Source organism: Malaclemys terrapin, chromosome 1 (genome assembly GCF_027887155.1).
Source record: "Malaclemys terrapin pileata isolate rMalTer1 chromosome 1, rMalTer1.hap1, whole genome shotgun sequence".
Taxonomy (NCBI): Eukaryota; Metazoa; Chordata; order Testudines; family Emydidae; genus Malaclemys; species Malaclemys terrapin.
This window is the reverse complement of record NC_071505.1, coordinates 71,194,674-71,210,968: the sequence shown is the minus strand read 5'-3', so window position 1 is coordinate 71,210,968 and position 16,295 is coordinate 71,194,674. Positions and strand designations below refer to the sequence as shown.

The window sequence follows — 16,295 nt, the reverse complement described above, 5'->3', positions numbered from 1 at the left end:
AAATATTGAATTGTGACCAAGTAAGCTCCTATCCCTTCACACTGAGTTACTTAACTTCAAAGTAGTCATATTGATTTCTTTTCTTTAAGAAATCTATGGTTGAAACTATATTATACATTTTTTGACTTTGAGCTAATATTTTTAGTTTAGTTGTTTGGGACCATCTGTGCAAAAGTGATGTAGACTTGTGGTAGCACCTGAGCGATAAAAATAAAGTAAGACTCGTATACAAATACAGATTACACTATATTAAAAAGATTTTTGGAACATAAAACATCAGATCATGAGGATATGATTCAAAATTGATTAATTTGGACATCTCAATTTTGTGCACATGAGGAGCAGACTTGCAACTTGCCAAGGGCTATACCTAAATTACAACGACCACCCCTTTTAACAGAAACCCATCTAAAGAGACTATAGGTCCCAGTATGCAATACTCCAACTTAAACTGAGTCAGACTAGTAGTCTGTCTGAGCCTTCAAAAAAGCAGCAATAGGCCATAATGCAGAAGATTGTGGGGACTGCATTTGACAATGCCTGGATTAGATAAAAAATATAGGAAGAAAGGATAAAAGAAAAAGGGTGTATGTTGAATGTTTGACTTTCAGTCCCTGACTGAAAATAGTGCAACTAGCTCAGCTATAATGGTGATATTTACAATATCTGTGATTCTAGGACTTCAGGAAAATGAACGTACCTTGGATCGACCATAGCCCTTACTTATGGTGACTATAATTTTAACACTGTGGCCTTCTTTGGGGAGGGCTCCATCTGTGACATCATCCAGTAAAATATCTACAACACAAGCAGCAAACATATTTTATAGAATGTGATTAATCTAAGAAGTGATATAAGCTTTGTTTTACTTGTTATTTTAATGTTTGTTGCAAGGTCTTTTAGTAAGAAAGGCCACTATCACAACAATAGCAGTATGATCACTTTAATTGCTACTTACTTCTCCTCCATTTCTGTTGGAAATGAAAAAGTAATGATTTGTCAGCTGATGAAGGCAATCATTCCTAATAAGCTTTGGTTGTGTGTATCCTGAGTTGAGGCCCTATACATTCCGTTAGCTACAATACATTTTTTTCTTTGCTTTTCTTACTGGAGTGTGTTCAAAACTACCATGGATCCATGTGACAACCTAATTTAAACCTCATATTATGTAAAACATAACCTTTGGATATCCACCTTCCCCTTTAAAATGCTGTCAGTTGAAAAATAGCAAATCCTGAAGCCAAAACTCTTGCTGCTGTAAGTCCATTGGGTTTTACCTTCCCTTCCCAACAGACTTTACCTTACACCGATGAAGCATAGTCACATGGAAGAGTCCCTCTTTCCTCATGATGCAGCTTCTAGAGCTGCATTCCCTTATTGTTCTTTTCATGTCATCAACTTCCTTGATCAGAAGGAAGAGGAACTTGCCCAGGAAACTGCTTTGTATTCAGTCTGGACTCACTCAGTGTCCAGCCACTTCTCTAATGATAGGGTTGCAATGCAGGACTTCACAGAGGTCTTGGAGGTAGAGAGAATCTCCATCTTCCCCTAGACATCTGTTTCTTGACCTGCATCTTCACCAGCTCCTTCAACAGGGCTCCTGTTAGGTGCTGAGGCCATAATATTCCTGCAAGGAACCCAAATTGCTCTTTCCCCAATAATGTTTTAGCATAGCATGAAGGTTTCCACTCTTGGGGACTTTTTACTAACTGTCTGAATAATTCAAAATCTCCATTCTTCCCCATCCTAGCTTGCCTTGCCAATGGAGCAGACTCCAGTTAGGGCTTCATTAGTCTCACGTGATGCAGCCCCCAAGCATGCTTAACTGGACCATAGCTCCAAAGCCTCAGGTTAATAACCTCTTGGTCTCTACAAAAGTACCAGAAGATTTGATGGTGGAAACTTCCCACACTTGCAAGCTTCCTGCTGCCATAGCAAAATGATATGCAGTGTTTAGATTGGAATGGGTACACATTTGAATGGGATCTTCCTCTCCTCCGTGTGCCTTAGCCTTGTTAGTTCTTATAATCAGAAGTAATCAGCTTGCATACTAGAAGAGCATGCATCAATAGCACACACAGAATTATACACAATCTATAGTATTTTTTTGTTGTATCTGACTTAATAGAACTCTAGATTTAGTCAGAACCGAGAGATCTGGAACTGCAATTTCAGGATTTATTCATGAAAAAGTTTCTAAGTTTAGTACTATTGAATGGACCACTGCTCTGGTATTGGGGGCTTCCTCCCATGGGGTGGAGGGGAGGGAAGGGAAGCACGATAAGACTTTTCCTTCCTGGTACTGAATGAATGTGTTTGCAGTGGAAGAAACACTTCATGCCATGTCCAGGGACAACACAGCCTCATCTATTCAGTGAGTTAATCCAGGCAATAAAATGGCTGGCGTGTAAAGAAAAACATGCTGATTTTCATATAAAATATAAAATTAAACCAGAAGAGAGGCTCAAATACCCATGTAATCAATGACTGGCAAGATAATATGACTGACTGCCAACTCAAATTATTGTCAGGCAGTTTGGCACATCCCCAGCTGTACTATTGCCCAGACTCCATCTATAATTATTAGCCACACTGTTATTGCTTCCAGAGATTGCATTATACTTTCTACAGATGTGCATTACTGATGGCTTCTCTGCTTCTGCTATGCTCATCGTTTTAACAGTTGAGACAGTACTCCTGTTTCTTGGCCACTGTATGCAATGAGTGCAGAAAGCTTACAGTGGGGAGATTGGGATTATCTATTCTCAGACACTACGGTATTGTATAATGTGTGAATGTTCAGAACCTAAATCCTGTTTGCTTTTCTACATGGGGATTCCCACAGAATAAGAGGATTTAGTGAGCAGAGCAGGATTTGGCCCTACAGTAAATGGTAAATGGATTGATCTGGACCCGACGGTATATGGAAAGAAAAAAAGGTCATCCCAACCTAGACTACATATCTACATTCCACAACAAATTACTAGAATCTAACTCTAAACAGTGTTCACTTTCCTTCCTGATTGCAGAAATGGTGCATTCTTAAGGAATCCGCAGGAAATGAACAATACAATATCTGTAGATAAAAGGGAAAGTTTTAGCAACTACTCTCACATTTGTCCCACAAAGACACATATTTCAGCAGTTCTTTGACACCTGTTCTACAATGGTGTCCTTCCTATCAAATATCAACCTGTAGCATACAAAAATCAAAGACAAACATTGCTAGGAGCTAGGAACATACTGTGTGGAGGATAAATAATCTGATATATTCTCTGACTTCTAAAGCCAAATTTTCAAAAGAGATCACCAAAACTATTTGTGATGTCCATGTGCAAATACCCAGTAGCACATGAAAATCTGAGGTTTATGTGTACAAATCAATGCATGTGTAGTTTCAGAAGGCACATTTGAAATATGGACCTTTAAGAAAATAAAATGAAAGAAAAATACATTCATGTTAATCATGTATATATATGTATTATTCACCTGACGTAACAGAGTCTGTGATATTCAAGTTGTTCAGAGAAAGCCCTAATGATTGCCGTGATGAAGAGGAGGATGTGCTGCTTGAAGACTCAGAAGATGGTCGAGCCGGCTTCCCGGTATTTCCAGTCTCTGCCTTTAAGCGATCATTTTCAGCTTTCAGTATCTCAATTTCATTCTAAAACAAAAAGAAATCAGTATAAAAACATGGGAGATTTTTGTCTCTGAAAAACATTGAGCACTGGGTGGTTGTTCAGGCAGCTTGCTGCTCACCAGTACAAGCTAACTGATTTAGCAGCTCTGTAGCAGCATGTAACAATACATCAACAGTACAATACAATTAGTGGAAACTGAATTCTCTTCAGTTCTGAAACGGGAGCGGGGACTGCTAAAAGCTCCTTTTATTCTTGCATCAATATCACCGCTGATGAACACAACGTTCAAGTCCTTGTGTTTACTACAGATCTGACATATTACACTTGGAATTTTCACTTCAGAAAGCCATTTTTCTTTGTCAAATATCTTATGTAATAGTTATTTCCTTTAAGTGGTTACTAAAATCTCAGCTAGATAATGCTGCTAAAGTCACAGAAGACTACCGTTGCCGCTAGAAGTACATTGAATCAATGACATCACCAAGGAGATATGAAATGAAAACCAAACAATAAAAATAAGATAGTTTAACTGTTTCATAACCCTTGTTGACATCAGACAGTTTTTGATCACCCCAACATGGTTTTGTTCACATAAGAGCCAAAAAACCCCTTTTGATGAAAACATATAGTGACAGATGAATCAGAACAGTCAGGATTTTTTTGTTAGCTAAATCCTCTGTGGTGCCGAGAGATTATCGAGTTTACAATAATCAAATGAAAACTTAGCCTGAGCACAGCCTGATACCAGCTAAATCTAGCTTTTAGACGCTTCATGAAACATAGTACAAAGCGAAGAACAGGAGTACTTGTGGCACCTTAGAGACTAACAAATTTATTAGAGCATAAGCTTTCGTGGACTACAGCCCACTTCTTCGGATGCATACTACTCTGAAAATAGTACAAAGCAACTGCTTATTCTTGGAGACGGCATTGCACATCAGATTTAATTCCATATTCACTCACACTCTGCTAACTGTCTGAAACTTTCATAAAGGCTCTTCAACCACATTTTAAGAATAAAAAAAATAAAGGATAGCATCCTTCCTCCCCCCCCCCCCCCCATGAAAGAAACCAAACAAGCAAAGAATGGTGGGAAGTGAAGAAGAGGGGTCAAACATGTAAAAAATGCCAGCAGGTAATAAAGGCACCTGGGTTCAAATCTGGAATAGGGCTCCAGTGAAATGAGTCATGTGATATCAAACCCTTCCCCACCATATATGAAATTATTAACTACACCAGTTTGCCCAGCTGAGCCACATTAGAACTGATGGGCAATGAGAAATCTGTGTTGGGAAGGTTTTAGGGTGCTTTGAGTATGTACAGTATAGTGCTATATGACTTATTTTCCCCTCCACTCCCAGAAACACCATGTGGGCTGGACAGCCCAGGAAGGTTTTCCTTTTAAGAATGCTCTAGGAAGGAGAAACACGGCAACAACAGTGATTGTCAGGAGCATCAGGGGGCTGGGGACTAGCCAAGCACTGTCCCAACACTGTGGAGTCATGTGACCACAGCAAACCATTCCATCCATCCTAGGAGAATACCTGGGCTGGAGCCCTCTTCAGAATTTCCCTGCTATTTTAGGTTCCAGACTCTATCAGCTGGTTTTTGCACTTGGGAGATTGAATGTTCAGATGAGGGTGTAGGAATGGGAAGGTGCGGCTAGGACTGAACATAGATAGGGCCTAAATCAGCAGGGCTCTGTGGTGAAGATTGCAACTGTTGCTAAGAGCTCCAGAGATGGATCCTGTAATGGTGGGAGCAGCCAGCATGCCTCCAAACCCCAGGTCTCTTCCAATGAATGCAGTCACTTTTCTGAATTTCCCCTTTCTTCACAGAATAAGGTCTCATGCAGATTGAAGGGGAGTTTGTCAGGAGGCAGGGGTTGGGAAGATGCAGGCTGAGAAGCTGGGTTGAGAGAGGACATAAGAGGGAGTCATGGGTAATAATTAAGTAAGAATTTTAGTGGGCTAGTAAAAAAAAATTGTTTAGGTTTGTGGAGAAGAGTTGGGTCAGAAACTAATGAGTCCAGTAGACGGAGTAGTCCATGTACATAAAAATAATAATGCCACCCCCCCACATTGAGTTAACAAGCTGTGTAACAATCAGCTTCCTGATCTCTTTGCTTGTCTGTCATATCTCTTCTTCCCACCCAAGCCTTTTCAGATTGTAAAAGCCTTAGGGAAGGGATTATGTCTTCCTGTGTATCTGCAACACACATTTTGATTGCTAGTGTATATAAACTATATGAATTAATATGATCATTATAATACTGTATCTAGAGTTATCAAGCCTGTCTCTAGGAAGTGCTGTCAATCTCTCATGTTCCTGTGTGACAACATTTTTTTAAATAAACAAAATAAAATAATGGGAAGGAGTTAAAACACAAACAAGCATGCTCTATGTGAGCACTACCCTACTTACTTATGCCACTGCACTGACCTGCATTCGGTTCATGGCTTCACGAATCTGATCAAGATGGTGTGCCGAGCTGAGGGCCTCGAGACGAATGTCTGTTAACTTTAGCTCTTTTTCCCTCAGCTCACTCTTTAGCTGTAGAATAATTTCAGCCTCTGCCTCTGTGCACTCACATATCCTAAAGAGAAGAAGGAAAATAGGCAGGAGATTAAAGGAAGCTTTTCTCCTACAAGCAGTGTCATTATTACATATCAAAGAACAGAAAATGGTTGCTGCTGTTAAAACCTAGGAATGGAGAGAGAATTTTATGAAAGCAATATGAAGAGGTTCAAACTGCAAAATAATAATAAAGAAAAAAAACTAAAAATGTCCAGATGAAATGATCATTTCTCTTTTTTATCTTTCAAATTTAGTTAGTTTCCTGCGGTGGAAAAAAAAAGATGTAAAAAACTGAGTATGTACAAAAAACTAGATTTTTTTTACATGCTTGGTTTTTCAAATGTGGAATGGCTGTATCTTCAAATAGCATGAACTATACTTCTCAGCTGTGTCACTTTTTCTGTGCAAAGGGTATGATTTTCCCAGATATCAGTGATCAAAACGGAGCTATGGTGGTCAAATTAAACTATTGCTACATATTATTTATTAGACACTATTTAATAGTGTGTGTTGTGCTGTGCAATACACAAAAATACAGCCCCTGCCCTTATGATCTAAAAGACAGTCCCTGCAGGGGCTGTCATATTTATCTATAGTCACCCCATTATGATATATGGTTTCTCAAATACTGCAGTTATTTACTTATACTTATAATAGGGTAAATATGTAACTGGCTAAATGTTGATTTTTACAATGGAGATCATTGCATAGTGCGATTAAAGACACAGAAGCATTTCACTTGACTTTGTCTAGTGAAGCCTAAAAGCTACCTGATTCTCATTCTACAATGGTACAATTCACCTCACCTGTTATGTAGAACACCATGTCCCAGAACCCACTTGCTATTTTAATTAAATCCATTCCATAACATATAACTGCCAGAATATGGAACAACAAGTTTCTGCCACACTTCAGCACTAGTCAATGCTTGCAGTCAATTTACTCTGATGTTATTTTGCTTTTATTACTTCTTCTAAATAGTTAATGTTTATAAAATATTTTAAAGATGAAAAGCACTACATAATAAGTATTATTATTGCTTCTAGAATGCAAACATGAAACAGAGGTCAGCTTTTAATTGCCAGAATGCATGCAAATGCATTTTGGGAAAGAAAATGACACACTCTTCAGTTTAGCACTTGGATATGCAATTCCATGCCTCACACTCCTTTTTACCGGGATCTATGCTTGTAGGTCACATGACCATTTTGCCTTTTCTTTGGTGCCCAGATTAGAGATGACCTGCATATACACACATTAGACAGACAGAAGCAAGCGGAAGAAAGAAAAGGCAATGATTTAGAACATGAGACTCAGGTCAGAAAAATTAAAAAGAAACCTCTGCAAAGGAAAGAAGATGTAGTTCATGGTATATAAAAAAATTAAATGGCAAACTAAAGAAGGGAAAATGTCAGACTTTAGCCTGACTATATTAACAACATGTACCAGTATTTTATATATGAGGAAAAGAGATAAAGACAACGTATTAGGTCATCCCCCTTCACTCAAACACTGCAGCCACCATCACTACTGAACTGATGAGGGGTTTTGCATGTGTGGGAATACTGAAAGAGATATTGACTGATCAGAAGGCTGACTTTACTTCAAAGCTAATGGGAGAATTGTGCAACCTCTTGAAAATCAAGGCCTTGCAGACGTTGGTCTACCACCCCCGGACAGATGGGCTGGTGGAGTGCTTCAGTAAGACACTGAAAGAGATACTTAGGAAATTTGTGACCTTGGATCACCATCACTGGGATAAGTAACTCCCACACCTCTTTCTGCCATCCATGAAGTGCCACAGGCATGGACAGGGTTCTCACCATTCGAACTACTATATGGTCAGGCAGGATCCCAGACCACCACCGCAAGAAAGCCAATTTGGTACAGTATGTGATCCACCTGATGGAGAATTTGGAAACACTGAGGGCTTTTGCTAAAGAAAACCTGCTGAAATCCCAACAGAACCAGAAATGGGGCTGCAACCAAAGGGCCAGGATGTGAGACTTTGGGCCCAGGGACAGGGTATTATTGTTGCTAATAACCTTAGATTCAAAGTGACTGACCAAGTGGCAGGATCCATTTGAGGTGGAAAGAAGGGTGTAAGGGACCAGGGTTAGGCAGTCGCAGCTGGGCTGACTCTGCCTGCCAGGGACAGAAGTCGCTAGGCCAGAGTTAGAGGAATCTCAAAGCCAAGCTCTGTAAACAAGAGTCAGGGTTGAAGTCAGGCTGGAGTGAGAGACTGGAGATCAGAGGCAATACCAGGTTAGGATCATGAGGCAGAAGTCAGGGTCAAAATCAGGCTGGAGTCAGAGACTAGTGATCAGGGGACAAGGCCATGTCTGTCATAGTAACAGGTCAAGATCTGTGTGGTTGCCCAGACAACTTCCTGGACAGCCCCTGGGGTTAAGTAGGGGCACTTGTCCAATCAGAGGGCCACAGGGTACTGTCACTTTGGGTTTCATGAGTGGTACTTTCTGGAGCACCTATTCTCTACAGTGCTCCCTGTATGTGCTTCTAAAGGGCCTTCCATTGGCACTGTAGAAATATCAACCACCCCAGGCTCTTCAGATCCAGGTTCTAGTCCCTGGCTCCTTACAAAAGGTGGGGGTGGTCAATTATGAAATCTACCAGCCGGGGGAGGAAAGAAATGCAAATAAATCAAGTGAAACTTCTAAAGACTTGGGGGACCAAAAAGACCTCCTCATAACACCTTTCCCCCAACAAACCTCACTAGATCACCCTGCAAGCGCCATGATGCAGGGCCAATACCAATGGAGGGAGAACTCCAGCCTGAACAAAAACAACAATTATGATATCTGATTGAAGCCTTCCCCTCAGTATTCTCAGTGCTGCCAGGAGGCACCTACCATCACATGGACACCAAAATAGGAAAAAGGTCCAAAAAAGCCTTTGACCCCTTCCATTGAAAATTTGAGAGATAGTCCATCAAGAACTGCAGGCCATGCTGAACTCAGGGATGGTTGAGGAATCCCATAGTGAGTGGATACCCATAATACTTGTGTCAAAAATCAATGGGTCAACACAGATCTGCATTGATTTCCAGAGTGAATACAATATTGAAATTAAATGAGTACACATGCCTAGATTGATGAATTGCTGAACAGGCTAGGAGCTACCAAGTATGTATCTGTTTTTGATCTAACAAAATGTTATTGGCAGATTCCTCTGACAACCAAATCACCAGAGAAGACTGAATTTTCTACCCCCTTTTGGTGTCTACTACTTTAAGACCATGCCATTTGTTCTTCACAGGGCCACAGCTACCTTCCTATGCCTAATGAACCAAATACCCATGGATGTTAAACTGTGACATACAGTAAAGATATTGTCATTTCTAGCAATGAGTGGAACGATCACCTAAAACACATTACCACATCACTGTCAGCCCTCAAAGAGGCAGGAATAATGGACAACTCTGCCCAATTTTGACTGGCCAGCTGGGAGGTAACTTACCTCCGCTATAAAGTAGGTGACAGGTGTCTGAAGCCACAGATTGGTAAAGTACAAGCCTTGGACCAATGTCCCATGCCAACCACCAAAAAAAGCAAGTGTGTTGCTTTCTGGGCCTTTCGAGCTATTATAGCCTCTTTGTATCAAGTTTTGCCACCATTGTGGCCCCTCTGACAAATCTGATAAAAGACACAAGCCCTAAGAAAATTCATGATCTGAAGTTTGCGACAACGCATTCAAGATGCTGAAAGGTCAGCTAAGTTGGGAATCAGTTCTCTCAAGCACAGACTTTTCCAAGATGATTCATACTGTAGACTGAAACCTCATATGTGATTCTTGGGGCAGTACTTTTGCAGGACTTTAGAGGGGAAGAACATACCATTCTTTACCTTAGCAGGAAGCTGTTTTCCCAAGTATCCTACTCTGTCACTGAGAAGGAGACCCTGGTCATGAAGTGGATCGTAGATGCCTTACTATATTATTTGTTGGGGAATCGTTTCCTTTTAGTAATAGACCAGACACCAACTTTCATCAAGTTGGCTGAACTTGATGAAAGATTCCAACCCTAGGATCATGCAATGGTAGCTTTTCTTGCAGCCCTATAGTTTCCAAGTAATTCACCAAGCAACAAGGGACCATAAGAACATGGAGTTTTTTTCACGGGTAGGGGAAGAACAAGGATCCATAATGGTACCCCGGCACTGAACTTGAGGGGGAGAGCATGTGATGGGGTGTATATACCCTGCACTAGAACTGAAGGGGGTAAAGAGCAACTCTGGGTATATACTCAGCCACCCCACCCATCCATACTGGAGAGTATGCTCGAGCTGGAGGCGGAGCGGAAAAGGGAGCCAGACAGCTCAGAAGCAGCTTGATAGGGCAGGGAGAGAGACCTACTTTGAGAGCTCCTGCAGAAAGGTGCTGCAGAAGCCTTTTCATTGAGAGAAAGAGATTGCCTGCTGAGCCCAAAGGGGCTGAAGGTTCAATTATTCTCTTTTTCCTTTACTACTTTGAGGCAAACTGTAAGACTTTGGTGAGAGAGTGGGTGGTAGGAAGTGGCCCGGGGAGACAACCTGAAGGCACTCCTGGGTGTTGGACATTGGAGCCTCTTATAGGGCTGGAGTCTGGTGGAGAGGGAGCACCCGGGCACCCTTACCAACTCCCCTCCTTAGAGAGGGCACAGAAACCCTCACTTCCAGACTCTCCCTTGAGGGAGGAAGGAGAAGGTAATGACTTTTAGAACCCCACACCCACAGGGGTCAAAAGATGGACTGAAGGGCCTCCCCCCAGTCATGATGGCAGGGGAGCCCATATCTTCCTTGGGATTCAGTCACCCGAGGAGAGATCAGACTGATTGGTGACCTGACCAGCGGGTCTAGTCAACACCCACCCAAAAAACAGACAAAAACAGGGTGTGATTGTGGCCCAAGAGAAATATTGGAGGCGGGGTGAGCAGAGGCCTAGCCCCCTAACCAGCAATGCCATCAGCGATTATCATCCTTCCCAGGAGTCTTCAGTTTAGCACAGAAAAGAGTAACATAATCTGATGGCTAGGAGTTGAAGCTGGACAAATTCAGACTGGCAATAAGGTGTAAAATTTTAACAGTTAGAGTAGTTAACCATTGGAACAATCTACAACAGATTGTGGTGGACTCTCCCTTATTGACAATTTTAAAGCCAAGATTGGATGTTTTTCTAAAAGATCTGCTCTAGGAATCATTTTGGGGAAGTTCTATGGTCTGTGTTATACAGGAGATCAGACTAGATGATCACAATGGTCTCTCCTGGCCTTGGACTCTATTAATTGTTCTAGATGGTACATTCAGTGAGTTTAGCAGTGAAGGGAGGAGAGCAGATGGAATGGTAGTTAAAAAATAAAGGAAATCAAGGGTGGTTTCTTGAGGTTGTGGGATCCTTGACTATGCTTTTTTCTTTGTGGAGAAAAAGCCAGCATAGAGGGAGGGAGATATCAGGAGAGGTGCTGAGAGTAGATGCAGGTGCAGGGAGTAGAGACAATAAGCAAATGAGATTGGTGTCAGCAACAGAGGGAAAGAATAAAATGAAGCTGGTGAGGAAAGGTGGTGGGAGAGAGGACGAGGGAAGGAATGGAGGGAAGCCAAAGGTAAGCTTCTCTTTTACCAGTCAGCTAGTTTGTGTGTGTGGAGGAGGGTGCAGCAGAAGGAGAGAATTTCAGGAGGGAGTCAAAGTGACTAAGCGGCTGGTGTTGCGGATGTAGGAGTCAGAGTGGAGAAATAGTGTTGTTTGACTGAGAATATCACAGAACTGGTGGCGCAAAGAACAAATCTGTAGTGAAGGATGTCCAGCACTTCATGGGATGTTCTCAGAAGGGGAGATGGAAAGGAGCCAGGGGGATGGTACATGACAGCAACATAGAGGGGGAGAGTGTTGTCTGATGGAGCATTGTTCAAAGGAGAGGGCGGAGCAGAACACTGCAAGAAAGACTGAGAAAAGCTCAGTGCCCTCAACACAGCCATTTGGGGATGACTCAACACAAGGGGTGTGAGAGGAAGAGGAGGAGGGGCTGTGCTATAAGACAGCGCTGCTGCAGAAGCAGTGGTTAAATGGGGGATGCAGGTTTTTGTCAGAACCAGGAGATGTGGGACGAAGGGAGAGAGAGAGAGAGAGATGAAAAGGTTGCCGATGTTGGTGATCATATCTGAGATAGAACTGGGCAGGCTTAAAGAGGTCTGTTTCACAGTCCAGATATTTAATAAGAGCAACTAGTATAGAAAGAGAGACTTACGCAGATGCTGACTGTGACGGTTTCATTGACAATGTCCCACAGTCCCCTGGGTTGTGGGGCAATTTGGGTGATGATGGAAGAGATGAATCGGTGAGTTCCTCTATGTCGGAATGTGAGGAAGGAGGCTTGGTGGACTTTTTCTTTCCAAAGGCCTGTTTGAATGAGCTTCTTAGCTGGAGAAAAAAGAAAGAGAGAAAAATTATTTCCCTTGCCTCTCTGGATTTGTGCAGCTTCTGTTTTGAGGAGTTAGTTTGCAGATGCCATCCTAGCCACTGCCTGAGGTCAGTATATAGAAGCAGGGTATTAACATATGCAACACAGTATCTCTAAAGATATGATACAGTGTTTTTTTTTTTTTATTAATTCAGCGCAGCGCAAACTGAATGCTATGGAAAAAGTGCAGGATCAATTGCTTTTGCTAAGGGGGTGCTCATTTAAAACCATGAACCTCCTGTGGAATTCCATTTCCATGGCATTCCCTTCAAGGTGACTGGTTTTAAATAACCACTTAGTATCTAGAATACAGGCAGACATTGCTGATATCAAATGCTAAAAGTATAAGACAAAATCCAATTGATGTGGTTTGTAAATTTATTTTTCTATTAAGAGTTTGAATTGTAGAACTATTCAAACATATAATTTGCTACAGTTAGGATCAGAAGCAAGAAAATTTAAGCTGTGATATAAGTTTTGCCCTTTAGTTTACTGTTGAGAAGAACATTAGCTGAAAGGTATGTATTTTTTTATTGCAGTTGTGTTTAAAGTAGCAAGTTCTTCATATACACAAGCATTGCCTTTTCTCGCTAGAAGCTCTTATCCATTATTGAAAAGGGACAGAATAGCCAAAGAGCCATTTATTTCAGGAACCAAGAGGACAACAGTTTTGTTTGCAATGAATTTTCACATTGCAATTAGCCCATTCGTTGATAGATTAGTCTATTCAGAAGAGTAACTGATATTAGGAAAAATTGTGCTTTTCCTCGAAAATTGCTCTGGTTAAAATTGTATAAAGCTTGATGACAAACTGATCCCTCTGCAAAACAGTAAGGCACTTAAGCACTTTACTTCAATGGTATAATTGGAGAGTGGGGAGTGTGACCACTGATCAAAGAAATATTATTTAAGTTCTTTCCAGCTCATGATTTTTAACAAGAAAGAAATGGATTTTGGCTACACTCCCCCTTTCTACATTTTAAACTTTGAGATTAAAATGAATAGAGACAAACTGAGAAGACATACAGGATAATCTGTTTTTAGAAGGTACAAAAGCCTACTGCCAAAATGAATAGCAATCATGCCAAGATAGGGTTCTTTATAAATGCATGCCAAATTTTCCATGGTTTATATTCACCTCACTTCCTCTAGAGTTCACCTTGCAGAAACATGAAAGAGTGGGGAATTACAAATCAAGGGAATGAAGGCTGATGAGTATTTTAAAATATTACCTGCATAAACATTTTTTAAACAACAAAAAATATTTTTATTATGTATAGAAAAGATTTCAATAAAACGTTCATACTGTGTGATATCTTTGTGATTTGTTTGATTAAAAAGCTTTATTTCTCTAAACATTGTATCTTGTTCACTGTTTGAACTATTAACAGATTTCAGCTCATTGTTCGGTAACATTTTTGAGTCAATCCATTTTACTAAAGAAAATTAAAACAGTGTTATCAAAGCCCAGTCATTTGTTTGATCATAGCAGCTATTTTAATGTTATATATTTATTTTAAATTGATCCTGACTGATGTACACAATTTCCCACTGGTGATCAACAATTTTTGGCTTGCCAGTAACATCACACTGTGACTAGGTCTGAACTGCTCCATAACTCTCTGGCCCCACAAGGATATTGTAGATGAAATGGGCCATTATGCTATTCAGGAACGAGGAAGCTACATAATATCTAGGCGATGGGTTTAAACCTGCTGAGCACATACCCAGTTTTTCTTTTTCTTTTTCTTGGAGTCAGCATCATTACCACTGCCAATGCTTGAATGGCTTGTGGCACTGTTGATGCTGGAAACACTTTCTGAGGAATGTTGTCGTCTTATACGCAAATCTAAAAAAAGAAGAAGAAGAAAATACTGTATAAACCATCTGTCCATCTATGAGATGGACTCTAGTTTCAATATAACAACCCTACTTACATTTATGCAGCACCTTCTTTCTCTAAAGGAACCAAAATACACATAATATATGTAACCGGCATTAATGTTTTTTCTAGGCCTGATTCAACAAGGCATTTCGGCATGTGAGTAGTCCCATTGAAGTTCATGGGCTACTCACATGCATAAAGCCAGGCACAAGTTTAAGCATCTTGTTGAATAGGAGTCTCTCACTGAGATGCCAATCCTGGACAGCAATCTGTGCAATTGCACCCTTATATTTAAGCAAATCCTTGTCCAGGATTGGGGACTAACTACGTTACAGTTCAATTGCTTAAATAATTTTCAAAGCACTGACTTATTTCTTACAGAGCTGTTGTCTGAAAGTCCGGGCACTGTTTTACCCTTGGCTGAATTGGATTTTGAAGCAAGATGCTACTCCCTGACATGCCACCCTGGGAATCAGCAACCAGTAGTTTATTGAAAATAAAACATAATAAAAGACATGGAAGGTGAAGGATATTGGAAGTGGATAATAGGTCAGTGAGGCATAGCCATACCCTAATTACCAGAATATATACTCCTTGCATACACCCCAGAATACTCAGAGGAACTACTTTTTAAAGGAATTATTCAGAAGTTCTATTTTCTAGAATTAAGCTACATTGTATTGAAGACATTTAATAAAACAGTCTTGGGCTAGTTGTTCATAAATAATGCTACTTATAAAAAAAGATCAATGACATTTACAAAAAGTCACCTTCGCTATCATTCTTTCTTCTCTGGTTATTCCTTTTCTAGCTGTTGCTTAACAACATGAATGATACTGGACACCTTTGCAATATATGGTTTGTCATGTGATGTCTGTGTAAATTACAACAAAAAGAGGATTCAGCATCTGGAATTCACTGGTCTGAGCTGGCACCTTCTGTGCACCCCCTGAGCTACTGCTCAATCCAATGCTGACGTCATGAGTGCAACAACATTCAGAGCTGCAATTTAGAGTGGACTTCTAACTTCTGGTCATGTTTTGCTGTACTCTTTCTGACATTTGACTATTGTTTTGGTTGGACATGTTTTATACCCACAGGTGTACTGAAAGGGTTAACTTTCAGCACTCAGCAACTGATTCTTGACCATACAACTTTGAGAAGTCTGGGCTCCAAGAATTGTTTGGCACATAGGTGATACATGCAAGTTTTCCAGCTGTGGAAACACCACAAATGTGACAAACACTGACTCCAGAATGCTCTCATCCTTGCCACATATACTGTCCTCAAAATAAGAGAAAACCAGCAGCTTTGCTCTTCTCTGGGGAACAAATTAGAACTTACTTTTACAGTGACAAAAACATACCTTTGTGGGCATGATCAGGGCCATTCAAAGCTCCCTGAATAGCAGCCTGCGCAGCAGAATTCTGGGCTTTCAGCATTTCAATGGTTTCTCTTAGTTCTATAAGCTCAGATTCCTGTGGGAACAGCCGAGAGAGTTTCAAAGTATATAACAAAAGAAAAGTATTTTTCCACGATACAAGAAAACTATAAGACATCAGTGATCAAACTGAAGTCAGTGGGCTCGCACAAGGGTAAAATTAAGTCCCAGATAGACTATATAGTTTCTCTCAAAAATATTATATTCAGCTAACATTTTCACTCATGTGACTTCAAATGCTGTGTAATGATGATGTTTTACGAATGTTTAAAACAAGATTGGATGTTTTTCTAAAAGACA

At 40.6% G+C, this 16,295-nt stretch overlaps 1 protein-coding gene across 6 annotated transcripts in view; it reads right to left on the bottom strand.

Annotated features, from left to right (window-relative positions):
* The window catches only part of NAV3 (neuron navigator 3), a 583,663-nt gene that overhangs the window by 13,976 nt on the left and 553,392 nt on the right, over nt 1-16,295 (bottom strand). For 4 of the 6 annotated variants that reach the window (XM_054027082.1, XM_054027035.1, XM_054027054.1 and 1 more), the window contains 7 exons: nt 15,921-16,032; nt 14,397-14,518; nt 13,808-13,828; nt 12,457-12,629; nt 6,084-6,237; nt 3,490-3,664; nt 701-798 (listed from right to left, as the gene is read on the bottom strand). In XM_054027082.1, coding sequence (XP_053883057.1) covers nt 701-798; nt 3,490-3,664; nt 6,084-6,237; nt 12,457-12,629; nt 13,808-13,828; nt 14,397-14,518; nt 15,921-16,032 — 855 coding nt within the window. The remainder of the gene's footprint in view (nt 1-700; nt 799-3,489; nt 3,665-6,083; nt 6,238-12,456; nt 12,630-13,807; nt 13,829-14,396; nt 14,519-15,920; nt 16,033-16,295) is intronic. The other 2 variants (XM_054027044.1, XM_054027064.1) reach the window with 1 other exon arrangement.